General features: G+C 61.9%; 1 protein-coding gene across 5 annotated transcripts in view; it reads right to left on the reverse strand.

The window, feature by feature from the left end:
- Positions 1-654: 654 nt before the first annotated feature.
- PLCH2 (phospholipase C eta 2) overlaps positions 655-19,599 on the reverse strand; it is a 65,058-nt gene continuing 46,113 nt past the window's right edge. For 3 of the 5 annotated variants that reach the window (XM_077891538.1, XM_077891540.1, XM_077891541.1), the window contains 18 exons: positions 18,156-18,326; positions 16,006-16,099; positions 15,600-15,803; positions 15,251-15,371; positions 13,519-13,690; positions 13,032-13,139; positions 11,816-11,974; positions 9,354-9,440; positions 8,841-8,923; positions 8,338-8,435; positions 8,072-8,254; positions 7,583-7,690; positions 6,936-7,060; positions 6,772-6,856; positions 6,393-6,539; positions 5,930-6,009; positions 3,565-3,862; positions 655-2,129 (listed from right to left, as the gene is read on the reverse strand). In XM_077891538.1, coding sequence (XP_077747664.1) covers positions 877-2,129; positions 3,565-3,862; positions 5,930-6,009; positions 6,393-6,539; positions 6,772-6,856; positions 6,936-7,060; positions 7,583-7,690; positions 8,072-8,254; positions 8,338-8,435; positions 8,841-8,923; positions 9,354-9,440; positions 11,816-11,974; positions 13,032-13,139; positions 13,519-13,690; positions 15,251-15,371; positions 15,600-15,803; positions 16,006-16,099; positions 18,156-18,326 — 3,576 coding nt within the window. In that variant the 3' untranslated portion in view covers positions 655-876. Of the gene's footprint in view, positions 2,130-2,349; positions 2,378-3,096; positions 3,863-5,929; positions 6,010-6,392; positions 6,540-6,771; positions 6,857-6,935; positions 7,061-7,582; positions 7,691-8,071; positions 8,255-8,337; positions 8,436-8,840; positions 8,924-9,353; positions 9,441-11,815; positions 11,975-13,031; positions 13,140-13,518; positions 13,691-15,250; positions 15,372-15,599; positions 15,804-16,005; positions 16,100-18,155; positions 18,327-19,599 lie in introns of all 5 variants that reach the window. The other 2 variants (XM_077891542.1, XM_077891539.1) reach the window with 2 other exon arrangements.

A 19,599-nucleotide genomic window follows, 5' to 3' on the forward strand; every position in this document is an offset into this window, starting at 1 on the left:
CCAGGGCCTCCCCAGCCAAACCCACTGCCTGTTGCCAAGAGGGCACAGCCTGTCGCAGAGGTCCTCGGTGGTCCCCGGCACACCAGGTGGTGCCTGCAGAGGCCTGATGCCAGGGTGAGGGACAAGCCCAGGCACAGACTCCCTAGGGGTGGGCTGGCCTCCCACCTCCCGGGAAGGGGCACTGTGTGCGTTTAGCCTTCTGGGAAGGGGCAGCTCCTGCAGCCTGGGGTCCCTGCCCAGGGCTGAGGTTACCCCCACAAGAGTGGGGCTTGGAGGGGGGAGAGGAGGAGACTGCACCTCGGAGACTGCAAAGCCCCGGCCCTGGGGAGCCAGCCCACTGAGCCCTCGGTGACAGAGGTCAGGGGTGTCCTCACACCGACCTGACCCAGGAAGGCTTGGACACAGTCACAGGGGGAGTAGGTGTCCCACACCCAGCAAGTGTGAACGTGATTATTGGCATTGTGTCCAGAGTCTAAAGTGTCCATACAGAGCAGGCTCTGTGCAGAACACACCGACCAGTCAGGCAGGGAACACAGTGCTCCGGGCAGCTCTGGGCATATAAGGAGCATCCCGAGAGCCGCGCAGGCCCGAGCAGATGTGCACACCTGCTCAGCGCCCACCTGCTCTGCAGAAAACCAGTCACGACAGGAAAAGGACTGGGCACCATTTTAATGTTGTAGAAGCTTTGTCTCTAAAAATTTAAATACATTTCATATATATTTTAACATGAAAAATCAGCCCAGACTGCAGGCAGGCTCCCTTCCTCCTAGGGGAACGGTGAGGGGCAGAGGGCAGGGCTCCCGTGGGCACTTGGTGTGCCTGGCACAGCAGTGCTGGGCCGAGGGGAGGGCGGCTGCACCTGCCCCAGGGAGCCCATCAGAGTCTGAGCAGGAGGCCGGGGGCAGCGGAGCCCTTGGAGGGGCCCATGCCCGGCACGTCCCCGCAGCCCCCTTGGCCCCCTGAGCAGGCACCCTCGGGGGTGCCCCGCTCCTCCCCGGGGGGCGCCCTCGGGCTCTGCAGCCGTTGCTGCCGCTCCTGGGCCTGCCGGGCCCGGCTGGCAATGGCACGCACGCGGCTCTGGCTGCGGGAGGAGGAGCGCCGCAGGAAGCCAGGGGGACCAGGCACCCCATCCCCAGCGACACTCAGGCTGGTGGGCGAGGTGATGTCGCCGGCCTGCTGGAAGCCTGTGAGCCAGCGCAGCTGTTCCGTCAGGGCGTCCCGCCGCGCCCCCCGCCCTGCCCGCCCCTCCCTCGCCAGGCCCAGGCTTCGGCCCAGGATCTCCACCTGGGGGGCAAAGTCGTCGGCAGTCAGGTCCCCCAGGCTCTTAGACTTGGCGGCTGCAGGGCAGTCCCGGAGGCCTGCCAGGGGAAGGTGGCCCCAGGGCAGCCTGGGCACCAGGGGACGCAGCCGAAGCTCTTCTGGTGCAGCGGGCAGCTGGCTGGCGGCCCGCAGGTTGGGGCTGGATTTGCTCTTGGTCACGGCAGGCAGGTCCAGGCGGGCGGCAGTGGCTGGGCAGGGCCGCAGGGGCAGGCGGCCAGCTGGAGCCCCCGAGACACCCCCCGAGACACCCTCACGGCCCAGGACGAGGCCCAGACCCAGGCCCGGCAGGGAGAGGTCGATGACCGTGTCGCTGGATGACACACTGGAGGACGAGGACACGCTGTCGCGATGGCCACCAGGTTCCAGCCGCCGCCACAGCCGGTCTCCACCTGTGGCGTCTGAGTACACGGCTGGGCAGGGCCCGGCTGGGGGCCGCCATCCACCCGGGTGCTCTGCGGGCACCTGCCCCTCACTCTCGGCCCTTCTGACCACCTGGCTGCTAGGGGTCCCCTCACACACACCTCCAGGCCCCCCACCATGGTAACCCTGCCGCCGGCTTTCCGGGGGCTGCTCAGTGTCCCCTCTGCTCCGGGTCCTGGGCTGGAAGGGCACGGAAGCTCCCAGAGTGACCGCTGGGGGGCTCGTCACTTTGGTGCCAGGTCCCGAGGCGCACAGGGGCCCTCCCGGGGAGGGGCTGGGGGGGGCAGCCACCAGAGGTGGGGGGCCGGGGCCCAGGGCTGGCTCCTCAGCAATAGTTTCCAGGCCACATAGAGAGGAGCCCGTCCTCTGCATGGAGAAGGGGCGGGTATCTGTGGACGAGATGGAGAGGAGCATGTTGGACACGTCCCCCCACGGACAGTGCCCACGAGACCCTCAACAGCCAGGTCCCTCCGTGTGCACACAGCTGCCCCCCACCCTGCCCTCTGGCTCTGCTGCTACTGGGGCTGGGGGTGCAGACAGGCTGTGCCCCTAAGAGGGGTCCCCAGGGCCCCCAACAGGCCAGGGCACACAGGGGCCGGGCCCCATTACCTGGCACTCGGCTGTTCTCAATCTCTAACTATAGAGGCAGCGTGGGAACAGAAAGAAGAGGGTGGTCAGCGTGTGGGTGGGACTGGCAGATGGACAGACAAACAGCAAGGCTGGGTGGGGTGCGAGGATGGATCGGGCTCTGGGGTGGGGGCACGGCTCAGCTGTCAGCCCTTCCCCATCCTGGGGTCCCCTGTCACAACTGCTGCTCAGCACAACTCAGGCCATAAATGAATGCCCAGGGCGGAGAGGCAGGTGCAGGGTACACCCCCATTGCCGACGTTGGGGCCCAGGCGCCATCAGGGGCCATCCGGCAGCACACCACCGACCATGCCAGACTTTCCAGAGGACTGTGGTGCAGGACCAGGGCTGAACACGTGCAGCCTGGCCTGGGGAGAGGCCGTGGGGGGCTGGAAGCGGCCCCTGGATGTGAGATCAGGCCAGTACCAGACCCGCAGGCCTCAGCACACACAGCAGCTGGGGTCAGGCCTGCTCCCTGGCCTCCTAGGCACTGGGGGGGCCCTGAGGGCAAGAGGCCTAGGGGACGGGCACAGTAGACAGGGAGGGGTGCTGGGGGCTCCAGGGGACCTCCAGGCAAGCCAGCGGGGCACAGGGAAAGGAAGCCACGGCGAGCACACAGAGGCAGCAGTTCTGCACACAGCAGCGCAGGGGGTCACCCAGCTCAGGCCATGCCAAGGGGCGTGTGCAGGGACAGCACGGAGGATGCCGCAGCGGAGCGTCTGGTCTTACCGGTGGAGAGCATGGAGGATTTACTCCTAATCTCCTCCAGCTTTTGAACGAACAAGGCATTCATCTCCCTCTGCATGGCCCCTGCCTGCCTGTGGGCGCCCTCAGGCCAGTGGGGGACCACCTCGGGGCTGCCCAGGCCGCTGGAGTCCGAGGACGCAGAACAGCCGCCGCCGCCACCCGGACCCTGCCACGGGGCCCCTCTGCCCGTCCCCGCGGTGGCGCAGGGAGCCCCCAGCGAGTCCGCCCGGGCCCGGGGCTGCTGGCTGATGGCCTCTGGTGTGGCGGTGGGCCCCGGGCTAGGCAGCTGTCCCCGCCGCAGGCCCTCGGCGTCCTCACCAGCGCAGGAGCCCACCACACATTTCATGCAGGTGGCGGCCATCCCAGCTGGCCCGGGGCCCTCGGGGACACAAGAGGGCGGCTCCTGGGCCAGACTCCCCCCAGCCGGGCTCCTCCCCGCCGGCGCCTTACCTCGGGGGCTGCGGCTGCCGGGCTCCTCTGGGGCTGAGGCCTCTAGGACGGGGCCAGGGCTGGGGGCGGCCACGTCACGGGCCTCCCCCTCGGAGCCCGTGTCCTGCGTGCCCAGGACCAGCTCTGGGAAGGCCTTGCGGCTGGGTTTCTGGCTCTTGGTCGGGGCGCTGGCCGTGCGCCGCAGGAGCCGCTGGCTAACGGAAGGCCGGGGCAGGGGCCGCCCAGCAGCATGACTGTCCAGGGAGCCGGGCTTTGTGCCTCTGAGGAACAGGCCTTTTAGGCCCAGAGCCTGCTTGACCTGCAAGAGAAGGAGCCCCCATAGATGGCAGCCAGGCATGGGGCCTGGGGCCACCAGCCCAGCCCAGGCCATTCTGGCGGGTGGTGAGTGGCCACACCTGCTGCAGCCCAAGGGCCAGCTCAGGAAGGCGCCTGCGGCCATCAGGCTGTGCCACTCATGGCTGTGTGTGGGGAAGAGGGTCTCCAGGGTGCCTCTGCCGGGGGTGGCAGCCACAAGGGCCCTGGCACACACCAGGATGACGACTCTCCCCCTCCCTGAGTGCATGGAGGGTCTGCATGCCCCGGGGCAGGTGGGCCCAGCGAGGGCCAGGAGGAGGAGGCCCCCGGGCTTCTCCCATGCCGGGACCCTGACCCCTGGCTCCTGTGCCCACATCATGTACCCTTCACAGGCCCCCAAAGCCCCCGGCTCTGGCCGGGCCCCCAGGGTGGTGCTGGCATGGAGAGAAAGACGAAAGAAAACCCATGGGAGCAGACACTGCCCAGCTCACGCTCACCCTGCCTTCAGGAGCCACAGGCCGAGGAAGCAAGCAAAGCCGGGCACAGGCCAGCGGTCTCTTCTCCCATGTCCCTGCCTGGCCCCCTCCCCCGGAGGTGCTGCCTCTTCCGGGAAGCCTTCCTAGACTGCTGTCAGCCTCACCCCGCTCTCTGCTCACACAGCCCTAAGGGCAGAGCCCATGCCGGTTCGGCATTCCCTGAACTGCTGCTGGCCTCTGGCCTTCCCGGACAGCCAGGCCTCTCCCCACAGTCTCCCTGCCCGAGGAGGGCAGCCAGGGGTCCCCAGGACTGGTTGGCAAGTGCCTGGGTCAATGCTGGAGAGGCCGACAGCTGTGTCTCAAGAGTGCAGAGGCCAGAGGGGTCCTCACATGCAGAGGCCCTGACAACAGCCACCCCTCCCCAGTGACACGGGGGCACCTCGGGGCAGAGGTGTTAAAGTGGTCAGCACTTGAATCAGCTTCCCAATTCAAGATCCCAAATCCAGAGCAATTTGGTCAAAGTTGGCTGCAAAGTCATTTAGAAGAAGGTCCAGGATTCAAGCTCGGAGCTCCTGGTCCCTGGGGCCTCCCCACCCCACACCAGGCGTCATGGGTGCACAGAGACTCAGGGAGCACATGGGTGGGGGCAGAGAGGACCGGTAAGATCAGGGAGGCAACAGGTGCAGGGTGCTGGGGCGCCCCGAGGGAGAGGACCAGACACAGAGGGGCACAGGGCCATCAGACAGAGGACAGAGGAGGGACGGAAGGCCAGGGGGGTCCACACACAGGAGGCCTAGCCGAAGTCCTGGACCTGCCTCATAAATGCGGCTCTGAGCTGAACATGGCCCAAGGGACCCCAGAACCACATCACGATCCATGTCACATGAGCTGACAGTCTCCAAAATGCTACCGGATCACAGATGCTAATGGGGACGGCCTGAGCATGCAGGGAGGGGGGCGGGGGGGCTCCGCCGCCCCGGCGCTGGGGTACCTTCGAGCTCCTAACAGGACTGTCCTTCTAAAGGTAGACTTGGGACATAGGGAGCCCACTGCAAGACCAAAGAGACAGAGTGAAGGCCGTGAGACGCCGACAGCCGGGCGCGGAGCCCGCGGAGACAGGCAGACACAGGACAGACAGATGGCTTGACGAGGGGCGAGAGCCAAGTGGCCTGTGGCGCTGTGCCCAGCAGCACCTCATGGCCGGGGCGCTGGCAGGAAAGACACGGTGGGCACCAGGACCACACAGGGCCCCCACGCACACCTGATGGTGTGGAGCACGCACTGGAGGAGGACCCCCTTCAAGGGCTGAGGGGGGCAGGCAGCAGAGCCAGGCGACCCCTTCCAGGGAGGGACGGAGCACCAGGGGCCCTGAGACACGGAAGGAACAAGGAGAGGCGGGGGGGGGGGGGGGGGGTTGGCGCGGGAGCGCCTGCAGCAGCCACGGGACACAGGGGTCAGGGGGCCCCCACCACCCACCCTGAGGATGGAGGAACAGCCCCCACAAGTTAACTGCAAGGCCCCAAACCCCAACAACATGGCTGAGGAGGGGCCGGGGGGTGCTAAGGCAGGTAGGTGGCCCCGCAGGTGGCACTCACCTTACCACTGATGTCACTGACGGCCACATGGACAAAGATGGAGGCCTCTTCCATCCCCTCTAGGTACACGTGCCGATAGCCTGAAACAGCCAGTCACGGCTCACCCTGCCCTACTCTGCTCAGGGGTCCTGAGGCCTGAGTACAACCCGTAAGCCCGGTGCTGGGGTCTTCTCCAGGAAGCCCGCCGGTATCACAGGCTCATCCTTGTCCGGGGGCCGCGCGAAGCTGCAGCCTGAGCGCCCTTCCCTGCCCCATCCACAAAGCGCCCTCCTCAACCCACCCATGGCAGGAGCCGACCCATGGGAGGAAGCTCAGCCCTGGTGCCCTCAGCTGACCTCTAGGGAATGCTGGCCTGTGGCGGGGGGGGGGGTGGGGGGCAGGGGACGTTGGTCTCTATGGGGGAACGTCGCCTAAGCAGGGGACATTGGTCTCTATTATGGGGGACACTGCCCCCACTGCCCACCTGGCATCATGCTGCTGAAGGCCAGTGTCCTCTGGCCAATGAAGTCACGCCCAATGGGGTCATGGTCCCAGACGAGGAAGCGCACCAGTGCGATCTCAGGCATGTGCACAGTGAACACCAGGGTCTCTTCCCACATGGGGTTGAATCCTAGAGGCCACCAGGAGGAGGTGTCACCTCCCACCCCAGGTCCAGCCTGGAGGCCACCTGCCCACACCCTCTTTAGTGCTTCCTCCTGGGCTGGCCATCCAGCAGAGGAAGCAACAGCTAGGGACGACCCAGGCTCTGACACGGGCTCCAGCCAGGGGGCAGCTGGCAGCGCCCCCCCTACCTCCACCGTGAGGCTGAGGCCAGAGAAGCCATGCGGGGCCCTGGGCCTCACCATTGTCATCCACCACACGCGTCTGCTCCCTGTTGCAATCCACGGGAAGCCCGATGACCTCCACCTCCACGAAGGGGTCGATGATCTGGGTGCAGAGGGCAGGGGTGGCACCGGGCCTGGCCAGCTGTTCCAGCCCCGCCCACCCACGCCAGGGCCCCTCCTACCTCGCCTCGGTCTCCCAGCATCGAGTCCCTTGGCTTGGGGAGCTGCTGCCCACTGATGATCCGAAGCACCAGCTGCTTCTTGAGCTGCCCGGGCAGGGGGTCCTCGGAGTTGGGGTTGAAGACACCTGGAGGGCCAGGGCGGGCTGCAGGCTGAGGGGGGCAGCACAGGCCCACTAGGAACACCAGGATGGGGGCGGGGTGGGGGGGCAGGGGGAAGGTAGGCAGGGCTCCAGCAGGGGGCACTGCTTGGGGGGGTGGTGCTGGCCACTCCTGTGACCACCCTGTGACGGGTCCCAGCCCATCCTCTGGGGTGGGGCGCAGGTGCTGGGCTCCCCATAGCCCTCAGGAGGTGAGTGAAAGGTGGCAAAGGAAGCCAGAACCGGTAGGGGAGGGAGTCAGGTTAAAATGGGGAGAAATCTACTCGTGATTTAGGCGGTTTTCAGTGAGAAAACGGAAGCTCGGGCGCCCGGGCCAGAGCCCCGTGTGGAGCCACCTCAAACATGTCCTCCTTGGGGACCCAGTTCACCCCCAGCCAGGCCCCGGGGGAGTGGGGCCCTCCAGCACACCCCGTCTTCCGGCGTCCTGGGGGGCCGTGTTCCCGGCTGCAGCTGCCCCCGCCCGCCCCACCCTGGGCCCCTGAGCCTCACCCTGGCACATGCACTGGGGCTTGAGCACATAGCCACAGTTCCCATTGGCACTGAACTTGGCGCGGTTCAGCTGCAGCATCCGCCCCTCTGACTGGTAGTTCAGGGCGACTATAAGGTAGGGCGGGAGGTGGCCTGGTCAGTGCCCGGCGCGTTCCCCAGCCCCCTGCTCGCCTGCTCCTGTGTCCGGCACTCACCTACGTGAGCAGGGGCCCTGGGCTCACCTCTGTGCACGACCAGGACCACACATCCTGGCAGATGCCCCGGGAGCCCTGCACAGCCAACCCCGTCCACCCCTAGGAGCGCACGGGCAGAGGGGCCACAAGGTGGTATTTCCCACCTTGTCCTGGGGTCCCAAGGACTCAGTCCTGGTGCCAGCCCAGTGACGTCGGCCCGCCATGGCGGAGGCTCTCCGAAACCCCTGGCCTGGCACCAAGTCCAGCCGCCTGGCATTGCAGGGCCAGCCCCCTTCCTCGTCCCGGCCACACGCACCCATCTGGCAGCCTGCGTTCCAGAAGGGCTGCGGGTTGTAGTTGCTGGAGTCCACGCGGTAGGAGGAGGGGTAGATGCGGGAGAGCTGGTGCTGGTTGAAGCGCAGGTACTGTGCCGGCTTCTGCTGCAGGATCTGCTGGGCCCTGGTCTCACTGAAGGACGACACCTGCCAGCTGGACGCCACTGTAGTGCAGACGGGCGGCTTCAGAGGCGCGCCCGGGCCAGGGCCGGCCCTCTCAACACCCCCGGGGCCCTTGTCCCCTCACCCTCTGCCTCCACGTCGTGGGTGCCCACAGACTTGGTGTACTTCACCAGGTCCGAGAGGGCACGGGACAGCTTCATGGTCTTCTTCTGTCGGCTTGCCCTGCAGACAGGGTGGGCGACAGGGTCAGGACCCCAGGGTCGGTGCCCCTCCTGACTCAGGCCAGCCTGGGCACCACTGATTCATGTGGAATGTCCACCTAACGTCCACTACGCCCTGTGGTGCGGGGCCTGGGATGGGCCGTGGACACTGAGGAGTGACACGGGGAGGGGCAGGTGCTGGCGCTGAGTCCACCGAAGGATGCCTGTCCCACAACGGGCGTTCAGGGCAGGCTCAGGGGTATGTGCTGGCCAGTCTGGCCCTGCAACCTGGGGTCCACACCTCCCACCCCACCGTGCTGTCCCCGGGCCACTGCGGGCCTGTATATCCAAGTCCAGCCATTGCCGGGACAAGGACACTTCCCACCACTGCCATCTATTCGGGGTCCGGGCTGAGGCAGACACTGACCCTCGACTCTGACTGCCCTGGGAGTCAAGGTCCTCATCCCCCTCCTCCATGCTGGCCGCCTTCTTTAGCTTGCTGCTCTTCTTCTGAGTGGAAGGAGAGCAGAGTCAGGCCCTGTGGAGCCCCAGGTCAGCCAGGCCATCGTGTGGGCTGGAGGGCACAGGAAGCAGGCCTGCCATCCTGGGGTCCTGGTACCCAGGCTGCCTGGCTGGGCCTGCTGTCCTCTGCAGTGTGCAGGTCAGCCTGGGCCCCAAGGGACCCAGGGCATTGGCTGGGGAGGGCCTGGGGGGGCTGTCGAGGCACCAGCCCCATGCAGCCCTAACCAGGGCTCTGGACCCCAGGCCCGGTCAGATGATGTAGCTAAGAGTCCAAAGAGGGGATGGACTCTGGGAGGCAAGCCAGGGGCCCCAGGAGCTGGAGGGGACACCTGCTGGCCACCACAGGGACAGCTGGGTGAGTGGGAAGAGGGAGCATGGGGCCTCCACAGGGTGCCCCTGCCTGGGAGCCCTGTCAGACCTTGCGCTTGGAGAAACCGCTCATGAGGATCCGGTTGTTCCGTCTGCTGACCCCGGCGTCCTCCCCGGACTCCACATCCTCCTCAGCCTGGGGCAGATGGGGGGACAGAGGTGACAGGTGGAGCCCAGCCTCCGTCCCAGGGGCTCCAGGCATCCTTCCCGGAAGAGGGGGACCTCGTGAGGCCCAGAGGAAGCAGGAGCTGCCCCAGGCCCACCTTGGGGGCTCAGTGGGGACCAGGGGTCTGAGAGGGGGCCTGCAGGCCCCACAAGCTCCTCGAGACCTCTTGTTTTAAACTCTTTAAGGCCTCAATTCTGAATGTTTTTCCCATGGAGGGTAAGCATGTGATAAACACTATTTGTATGTCTGGAATGTTCCCCAGCCACGCATGCTTACATGTGACCCTCACGAAGCTCCCTGTGGCTCCGGTGTCCTGCCCTGCTTCTTGTGGAGACAAATGTCTCCCCTAATGACACAGATGCGGGTCTGCACCCCCCAAAGCTGCCGACTGTCTCCTGTTCACCCCAAAACTACCACGAGCCTTCCCTGTGCCCACCCTGTCCACATGGCTCCATACGCACCCCCACCAACCAAACCCCAGCCTGGACCAACGACCCCTCTGGCGTGGACCCCGGTCACCTGGAAGAGGCAACCTAGAGCTCAAGCTGGCGATGGTCAGCTCTGCCCCAAGGACACAAGGGACAGTCCCCTAGGCCCTGGAGCTGTCCCCAAGTAGCCCACCATGATGCCTGCCCCCCTGGCCTGGCCACGGAGCACCACGGCTCACTCATCAGAAACAGAGCATGTGCCCCGAGATGCTGCCCCACGGCTGCCCCCCAAGCCTCCAGCCACTGCCCTACCCTCACCTCACTGGCCCGGGGAGAAGCCGGGGCCCATGGGGAGTCAGGACAGGCAGTGCCCCAGCTCCCATCCCTGCCCTGAGTCTGCCGTGCTCGTGCCCTTCTAGTCAGTGGGTCGCACGGAAGGGCCGGTCCAGAGCCCAGGGCACAGATCCACACAGTGGACGGGCTTAGCTCAATGATGCTCCATATCGCCCTTCGAAGTGTTTCTCCCCCTCCTCCTTGGGCCTGGCAGTGCCAGCCCATTTCCTTCCTCATTTGGTGACGGTTCACCGCCCACTGGTGCTGGAAGCCGCGCATGGTGCGTTTGGAGCCAGTTGAGGCCAATGCACTTCACGGCTCTGTAAACATTGCCTGAAACGCCTTGCACAAGCAACTCTAAATCTGAGCAGAACCCAGGAGAGACGCGTGTCAGCCCAGCATCCTGGAGAAGCAGCTGCAGCCTCAGCCAGAGTCTGCTGTCACTCACCCTTCTTCCCCACACCCCTGCACGCCTGAGCTTGGCAGGCTTACAGCACCGGCCTGAGCTCCAACCACCCTCAGCTCCAACCACCCTGCTCAGCCTGAGCCCATGAGCAGCAGGGGGCCCGCATTGGGCCACTCCTGTCCCCCAGACGCAGCCTGATGACCAGAGACAGCAGAGGGCCCGCCCCAGGCCACTCCTGACCCCTGGACGCAGCTGGTTGACCACAGAGAGCTTGGCAGCATGGGGGCCGCAGGACAGCAGGGGGAGGAGCATCCACGCCTTGGACAGGGCATAAGCTGCAGCACCAGACCAGGAAGGAAGGTCCAGTCCTGGCCACTCTGAATGTCGGGAGGGGGTGCTGGGTCCCTCAGGGAACCAGGCCCATCCTTGGCCAGCCTGGCGCCCACCAGAGTTGTGCCCAGCACTGCAGACCAGGACCCTTCCTTGTGCACCTGCTCCTTCCCGACCAGACTGCCACTCCTACTGCAGTCTGAGCCACTTGCCCTCTCCCGCACAGGGACTTGCCAGGGGTGGGGGGGCCACGGCCTCGGGCCCTCCAGCCAAGGGGACAGAGAGGCCTGTTGGGGCCATGTGCCGGGCCCCGCGGCCCAGACGCTGCCCCCTCTGCCTAGACCCCCTTGGAGAACTCCATGCCCTGCACCCCCCATTGCCCTCCTACCCACATCCCAGCAGAGCAGGGCCTAGTGCAGCTGGGAACAAGGTGGATTTCCCTGATGCCCTCTCCAGGCCCCATGCCTGCTGGTTTGGCCTGAGCTGCTATTGCCTCTCCTCTTCTCCCTCCTCCTCCTCCAGGAAGCCTTCCTTGACTCCCTGCTCCCTCATATGCAAAAAGTCACACAGACATAAGTTTCTCAGGTCCAGGCCACCATCCTGTGTGTCCCCAGGTTCCCAGGCACACGCCTGGATATCGCTTGGTCAAGGAAAGCAGGAACTTCACTGGGCATGCTGCCCACCTGCTCACCCCCCAGGACTGTGGGTGCTCTGTCCTCCCCACGGGACATATGGGGACGGGTTTTGGGGGGGTGTGTATGCACACATGTGCTCAGGTGTGCACAGACCGCCTCCTCCAGGCCCTTTGCCCTGCCACAGGCTGACCTCATCAGCTGTAGGGCTCTCACCTTTTTGCCTTCTGCCTTGTACCCAAGCTTTCCAGACGGGGGCAGCGTGGACACAGTGAAGTCATTTGGGTCCTCGCAGTCCCGAATCTTTGACTCCTTCATCAGGGAATCCAGTTTCTTCTTGGCAATGTTTTCTACACGCTTCCGGTTGGTGGCAACCTGTCAAAGCCCACCGGCCAACCCTTGTCATCAGTCCCCAGGTCTGTGGTGGCCGCACACACCTGCTGGAGCTCGGGATCCCAGGCCCCGTCTTGGCTTCTCACACCTGGCCCTGGCCGCATGCTCACTCCTACATGTTACCCTCACGCCACCCTACTCCAGGGCTGCATGGCAGACATGACTTGCCCCCCAGGGCCACAGACAGTGACCAGTAGGCCCTGAACCAAGGCCTCTCTGGTTCTAATGCCTGCATCCTTTAGCTGCACAATGCTGCCCACAGAAACTCAGGAGAACTTCAGGGAAGACGTCAGAGGGTTCATTGGCCTAAGCAGCTAGGGATCTGGGATCCCACCACTGGCTACCAGATACCTCAAGGAGGCGAGCAGGGGCAGGGACAGACAGCCTGGCTGGCCAGTACCAGAGTCTGGGCAGTGTAGCCTCCCCGGCCTGGAGCAGCCCCCATCATAGCCTTGACAAACCTGGACTCCTCCAGGGCAGGGCCTGGGCCATGGGCTTCTGGGGGCTCCAGTGCCCAGCTTGGAATCATACAAGGTAGATATCAGACAACATGGGCTTACTGTCACCTGGGGCCAGAGAAATATGCAGGCACATCCAAAGCAGAAAGAATTCTGCTGCCTCAGGGCTTTCTAAAAACAATTAGCTGAAGTGGCTGGGAATGCTCCTACACAATTATTTTCCCATCTGATGGGCCCTCAGGGAGAAATAATACCTTCCCACCTCACAGCAACTGCTTAGAACTATGCCCAGAGGAGAGAAGAGGCTAATTACAGAGTCCCCCCAGCCCCGCTCCCTTTATCACTCCTCAGCCTCCCTGTGTGACCTCCAACCCCAGCCCCTCTGGGTGAAGAGGTGGAAGCCCAGCAGCTAGGAGCTCAGGGGCTGTGTCTTGTGTGAAAGGGCAGGCAGGGGAGGGCCCCCACTGGCTGAGCACATACCCAGCTGTCTGTGCAAAGCACCATCACATCAGTATGACATGCCTCTCTCAGCCACCTGCAGCTCCCCCCTTCCCAAAAAGGGCCTTCCAGCCCCTGCTCACATCCCCATTGAGAAGTTTGCAGTCCTCGTCAATCTCATCTGCACTGTCTTCGTCAGACACCTCGCCCTCTTCAGCATCCTCACTGATGTTGGCAGGAAGCTTCTTGCCCTGGTGGGGAGACAGTGGACCGTGGGAGTGGTCCTGCAGGAAGTACTGGGAGGCCAGTACCCATGCAAGAAGCAGCAAAGGGAAGGAGCATTTCTCAAGCTTGCTTGTGAACCTCAGGCCACGGGGTAGAGGCCAACCTGGCACTTCCTTGCTGCAGCAGCATGGGAGGGAAATGCTTCAGTGTGCACTTGGAGGTCCCCAGATTGAGTGGCCACCATGGAGGAAGACTGAAGCCAAGTCAGGGGTAGGGCCTACCCTGACTCAAATCTGTCAGAGATGGTATGTAGCCCCATACTGTCTAGAGCAGGGCAACTGCCCCTCACCTGACCACAGATAAGAGGTCAGAGTCCCCACAGGATGCTGGCAGGCAGGGACTCACCTTCACCAGAATCTTTCCCTTGAGCATCTGTGGAGAAGGAAGCAAGGTGGCATCGTCACTGCTTACTGATGACACGTCCAGCTTATCTCCAAGAATATCAGTTAGATACTGGGCCATCTTCTTCTGTTGGATGACACTGCAGTGGTTCTCAATGGACAGGATCACTGGGTACCTGTGGCCCCAAGGCGGAAGGGGCAGAGAGAAGCCAGGGGAGGGATAGGGCCCACCTGTGTGAGACCTTAAGTCACCTGCACCAGTGAATAAAAAGATATCTTCACCAGCAGCCAGGTTAGATGGAATCGCCAGCCACTCTGGGAGGGGGCCCATCAATGGCTTTGAAAAGCAACTGAGTGGGTGGGAAATGAGCTAAGAAATTTTAGGGACACGTAAGGAAGGCATGCAGTTCATATCCCAATAGGAAAAAACAAAGGCAATTAGAAACTCCAGGAAAACAAAAGGAAACATTCAAGAAAGTCAGCAAGTCATGGTTTAAAAAAGATGGGTACTAAACTGAGGTGAAACATGGAGCAATGAATAGACTGAGAAAGATAATCTCATTGACCTAGATACTGGAGACATGGTCCTGTGAATGGCTCTGGGGTCCCAACATTGGCCCCATAAGAAAAGAAACATAAGCCAGGCATATACCATCTGGTAGAACATTGTTATTACCTGCATAGTGCAAAATGGGGAGTATAACATAGGGATTTTCATTCTACGCTCTTCAATTATTTGATTTATTTTTTTTAACCATGTGCACATTTTACTTGGATTTTTGCCAAAGGGCAACATGATCCTTTCAGAAAACATAGGTGACCCAGACCTAGAGGGCATGAATCAGAGCAAGAGATGGACAAGTCCTGTGATGTGGAGATAACAAACAGGACTTGGGGTGAAGGTTAGTCATCTCCCCATTTCTAAGGCAAGGGACTGAAGCCTGAAGTCCAAGGCCCTAGGGAAGAACCTTATACCTGCAAAGATTATGCTGGCACACATAAGGTACAAGCCCTGTCCTGAGACTCTAGCAGGTTCCTGGGTCCCCTGCAGCTACAAGACAGGTACCTGTCTCAGCATCCCTGCCCTGAAATGCCTCTCTCACCTGAAATTCTAGGGCCCAGGCTGCCACTCCTCACTCCCACTGCCTTCTGAAAGCTCAAGACAGAACTCGGGCAAGCTCCTTCAGGAGGGGCCCCTCTATTTCTATTTTCTAAATCAATCTTGCTTCTCCTTCCCTCCATCATTAAATTAGCTCTTTCCTTGTCTGTGAACCTTGTTTAGCCAAGAGTTGAAGGTGTGGGGAGGCAGTCTTCTATTTCCAGAAACTAAATTGGGTTTTGTTCAGCAATGTCTGTAGCTACAGCTGAGTGACAGCAAATTGTGTTTGGACACGGAGTAACTTCTGGGGGTAATTAGTGCCAGAGCCACCACTGCTTCAGGCAGCTAACACCAGAGGTTGCCGAGTGTTTGTGGACAGGAGCTGCTTGCACAGGTACCCCACTCAGCCACAGCTCATCTGCTGTCAGCACCTGCACCCACTTCTTTCCTCTCCCCAGAGCTGTGGCTCCACTCCCTTCCCTGACCCTCAGCTTCAACAACAGACCCCAAAACCAGCCCCTTGGCCTCTGCAAACTGCTCCCAAGAAAGGATGTGGGGGAAGGGCAGGAAGAGCCATTTGAACCTCTCCTCCACCACCCTCCTTCAGTCTCCCCCCTCCCCAGTCCCAGCCACTCACTCATTCTTGACAAAAGCATATTTGTTGATGGTTTCAATGACATCTCTGAAGAGGATCTTGGAGGTCAGAGTATAGCCATGGTGCACAATGGGCTCCCCGTCAGGCCCATCCCAGCAGTCCACTGTGGGCAGAGTAGACCTCAGTCAGCTCCAGGAGCCTGATTGCCCACGCCCAGAGTTCATGGACTTGCCCAGCAGTTACCACCAGGAGGGGCCTCTCACGGCTTCTGCTTGGGAAGGAGGGCAGACACCCTGCTCAGAGACCCCACAGGGGTGGGGCCAGTCCACGGTCCAGGCCCGGGACCCTGGGGGCTGAGGGGATGTGGAGTCCTAGAGGCCTGATCACGCACCCTCCACGCAACGGCAGCCGGCCTGCAGGACCCAGGCGTACATGTCTACCCGAGACTGGGACATGAGCTGGTCACCCACGAGGTAGGTGTTGTGGGATGAGGTGATGAAGTAGTGGCTTAGCGGCCGTGTCATGTCCTGGTGCACGCCATGGTGCTCTGGGTTAAAGATGTCGCCGGCAGGACTCCGAGTATAGTTGGTGAAGCCTGTGTGAGGAGCACAAGTTGGCACTTAGCCCCTGCACAATGGTCACACCACAAGGCTCATCTCAGCACCACCCATCCCCACACCATGTGGAACAGGAAGCTACCCGCTCAGGCCACCAGTCCAGGGCCACAAGTTACCCAACAGCACCTCCCCCCCATCGGCCTGCCAGGACAGCTGAACCACAGAGACGCCCCTACTCACCATCAATGCCCAGCACCCCCTTACTCTTGTTTTCTGGGCAGGGCTCAAACTGCTCGATGATGTCCCGGCAGCTCTCAAGGGTCACACCCGCCATCTAGGCCAGAGCAGGGGCTTAAGCCCAGGCTAGCCTGTCACTGGCCTGGGCTAGACTCAGGCAGGACCCCCTCCTCCACCACCACCACTGCCTCCCACCCTGCCTCTGATTGTCACACCAAGACTAACCAGAGTGGGGTGGGGAGGGGGGAGGCTCAGGCCCCTGCAGTGTGCTTCCCTGATCAGGTGGCCCACTGGCTACCCCCAGTGTCACAAGACTTGGGCCTCAGTGGCCAGAGGACTACTGATAGATCACACGGCTCTGGAAGAGCTGTCTCCGACTGAGGATCCTTGAATCTGGGGAGGGTCTTTGGTCTCATCAGCTGGGCCACCCCACATCCCCACTGTGTCAGGGGTCTCAAGAGCTATGAACCAGGGCAGTCCTGTGTGTGAAAAGGTGCAGGAAAACTGGGACCCAGTCCCACCTTGGAGGAACCCTGGGGGCACAGGGAGCCTCCTCTCCCTGGCCCCTCTGCTGCCTATCCACAGCTATCACAGGAAGGCGCACAATAGAGCTGAGCCCCGGTGGCCCTTCACATCAATGACCCCACACATAAGAGGCTGGGTAATCTCCCAGGGCCCTGGGGGCAGCCCAGTCCAGGAGCCCCCAGTTCCCAGAAGCAGGCCCACCAGCAGGGCTTCCAGGAAGTCCCGAGGAATGCAGGGGGAGAGGTAACTGTGAGGGGAGGCAAGGGAGACAAATAGGGTCAGAGCTCAGAGCAGTTGTGGACCGCAGGAGGTCCAGAGTCCAGGGGGCTGTTCAGGGCCCAAACCACCCACCTGGTGGACAGTGTTAGCCCCAGACATAGGGAGAGTTCTAGAAAGCTTAGGGCAGAGGGCAGGGAATAAAGAGCCACTCACAGTGGCTGGGCTGGGGGTGAGTCTCCCTGGACATCAAGATTCAACGAGGCTGCTGTCAGCCTCTCCCACCTGGATAAGACCCCAGGGCTCCTGCCAGCGGAACTGCCACAAGGACAGAACCCCAGCAGTGAGTGGTCAGGAGGGACTCTGGGAGAACAGCCCCAGGGGCAGCCCTCTGTCATGCCCTGGGCTTAGGGCAGCCTCATCGTGGAGCGGAGTGGGGCAGGGTGCCAACCCAGGACAGTAGTGGTGGGAGATCCTGGGCAACTGCTGCGTAGACTGGCCTGGGTCTCTCGGCTGCACCTGCTGTTCCAGCCGCCCAGCCCTTGGCCCGGCCCAGTGGCCGCTTCCTGTGGCCCCTAACCTCCAAGCTGACTGCCGCTCCCACTTTCTGCCCAAAACTAGGTCCCTAAGGGTTCCAGGAAGTTATAAGTCTGGAAGCTGGTCCTTGTGGTTGCTCCCACCAGCCCTAAGGGTGGGAGCCATATGCTGTCTGAGCCCCACCACAGCAGTGCTCTTTCCTTGGGGGACTCTGGCCTTCCCCTCTCCCACTACAGATTTCCAGCCTCCTGCCCACCACAGAAGGTAACACCCAGGCCCTGCCTCGTCCGAGGTTGAGGAGTCCACATCCCTGAGCCTCTGGACACTGGGCCCCCAGTCAGGAGGACAGTGTCCAGGGAGCACTCGACCTCTTACAATGGACAGGAAGGCCTAGAATCAAGAGAAATGGGTGGGCATGCCCCTCGGACACCCAGAGGCCTCTGCTGGACAAATGAGTGAGTGGCGGTGGCAATGGGCCTGGAGCTCAGGGGGTACAAGCTAGCCAGACCCATGGCTGGAACAGGTGGGAAGGCTGGGACATGGAACCCCAGTTCTATGAGGCACTCCACGCTAAAGGTGCTGCAGTCAAGTGCAGGCTCCCTTCAGGAAGCTCGGGGTGTCTGTGGTCAGGGCTGAACTGCTCAGAGGCCCACAGAGGAGGCCCCTTAGGGCCTCCATGGGACACCCCTGAAATATGCTGGCACAGCCCAGGATGGGAACCAATGCAGGTCCACTAAGTGAAAGGGTTTAGGGACCCTGAATGCCGGCTGTAGACCATCCTTCCACACTGAAGGGTTCTCGGCCACACTGAACTGGTTCAAGTGCCCTGGGAGCCACATAGGCTGGGACTCGGCTCCTGCTGCCCATGCCCTCACCTTCTGCTCCACCTCCAGGAAGCGCTGGAGGTCAGTGGCGTTCAGGTGGTCCTTGTGGTCACTGTAGGTCAGCATGAGCAGGTAGAGGTCCCGGCGGGTGGACATCATCTTATAGAAGGCACAGAACTCCTCAAAGCCCAGTGTGCCCTGGTGGTCATCTGTATCTGCTTCCTGCAAGCCAAAGCCTCTGTGTCCCCCGATGTCCCACCCTGATAGCCCCCTGGGCCCCTGGCTGCAGTGAATTCACTGGGCTCCCCCTCTGACTCTCCTACCAAGAAGCCACAAAGTGACTCTTTAACTGAGAGCTGACCCCCCTCCCCTAGCCTTTCAAAATTAACTTACACTTAAAACTGCCACAGTCACCCGACTCTGAGAACCAACACCCCACATTGGAGTCAAAACCCCCACTTTGGGGTCAGTGCTCCATCTGGGAATCAACACCCCACTCTGGGAACAATACCTAATACTGAGAGACAACACCCCACCTGGGAGCCAACACCTTGCCCTGGTGTCAATAGCCCACCTAGGAGCCAACACTTCACTCTTGGAGTCAACCCTCTAACCTGGAGTGAACATTCCACATTGGAGCCAACACCTTACTCTAGAGTCAACACCCTACACTGGAGCCAAGGCTCTTTCAACCAAAACCCCATCCTGGAGCCAATACCCCACCTAGGGGCCAATACACCATCCTGGAGCCTACAACCCAAGCTAGAGCCTACAACCCATGCCGGTGCCAATACCCCATCCTGGAACCAACACTTCACTCAAGAGCCAACACCCCACATTGGAGCCAACACCCCACACTGAGAGCTAATACTCAATCCTGGAGCCAAGACCCTGCACTGAAGCCAACACTCTACTCAGGGAGCCAACAATCCATAAGGAGTCAATACCCCACCTTACTCTAGGGTCAACACTCCACCCTGAAAGCCAACACCTCACTTTGGAGCCAACACCTTACTCTAGAGTCAACATCCTACCCTGGAGCCAACACTCCATTCTGGAGTCAACACCCCACATTGGAGCCAACACCTTACTCTAGAGTTAACATCCTACTCTGGAGACAACACCCTACCCTGGAGCCAATACTTAACCCTGAGAGCTAATACCTCACCCTAGAGCCAACACCCCATTCTGGAGTCAACACCCCACATTGGACCCAACACCTTACTATAGAGTCAACATCCTACCCTGGAGCCAACACCTTACCCTGAGAGCCAACACTCCACTCTGGGAGCCAACACTCCATCCTGGAGTCAACACCCCACATTGGAGCTAACACCTTACTCTGGAATCAACACCCTACACTGGAGCCAAGACCCTTTCAGCCAATACTCTGCCCTGGAGACAATACCTCACCTAGGGGCCAACAACCCACTCTGGAGCCTACAACCCACCCTGGTGCCAATACCCCACCCTGGAGCCAGCACCTCACCTGAGA

This window comes from Canis aureus, chromosome 3, assembly GCF_053574225.1.
Source record: "Canis aureus isolate CA01 chromosome 3, VMU_Caureus_v.1.0, whole genome shotgun sequence".
Taxonomy (NCBI): domain Eukaryota; kingdom Metazoa; phylum Chordata; class Mammalia; order Carnivora; family Canidae; genus Canis; species Canis aureus.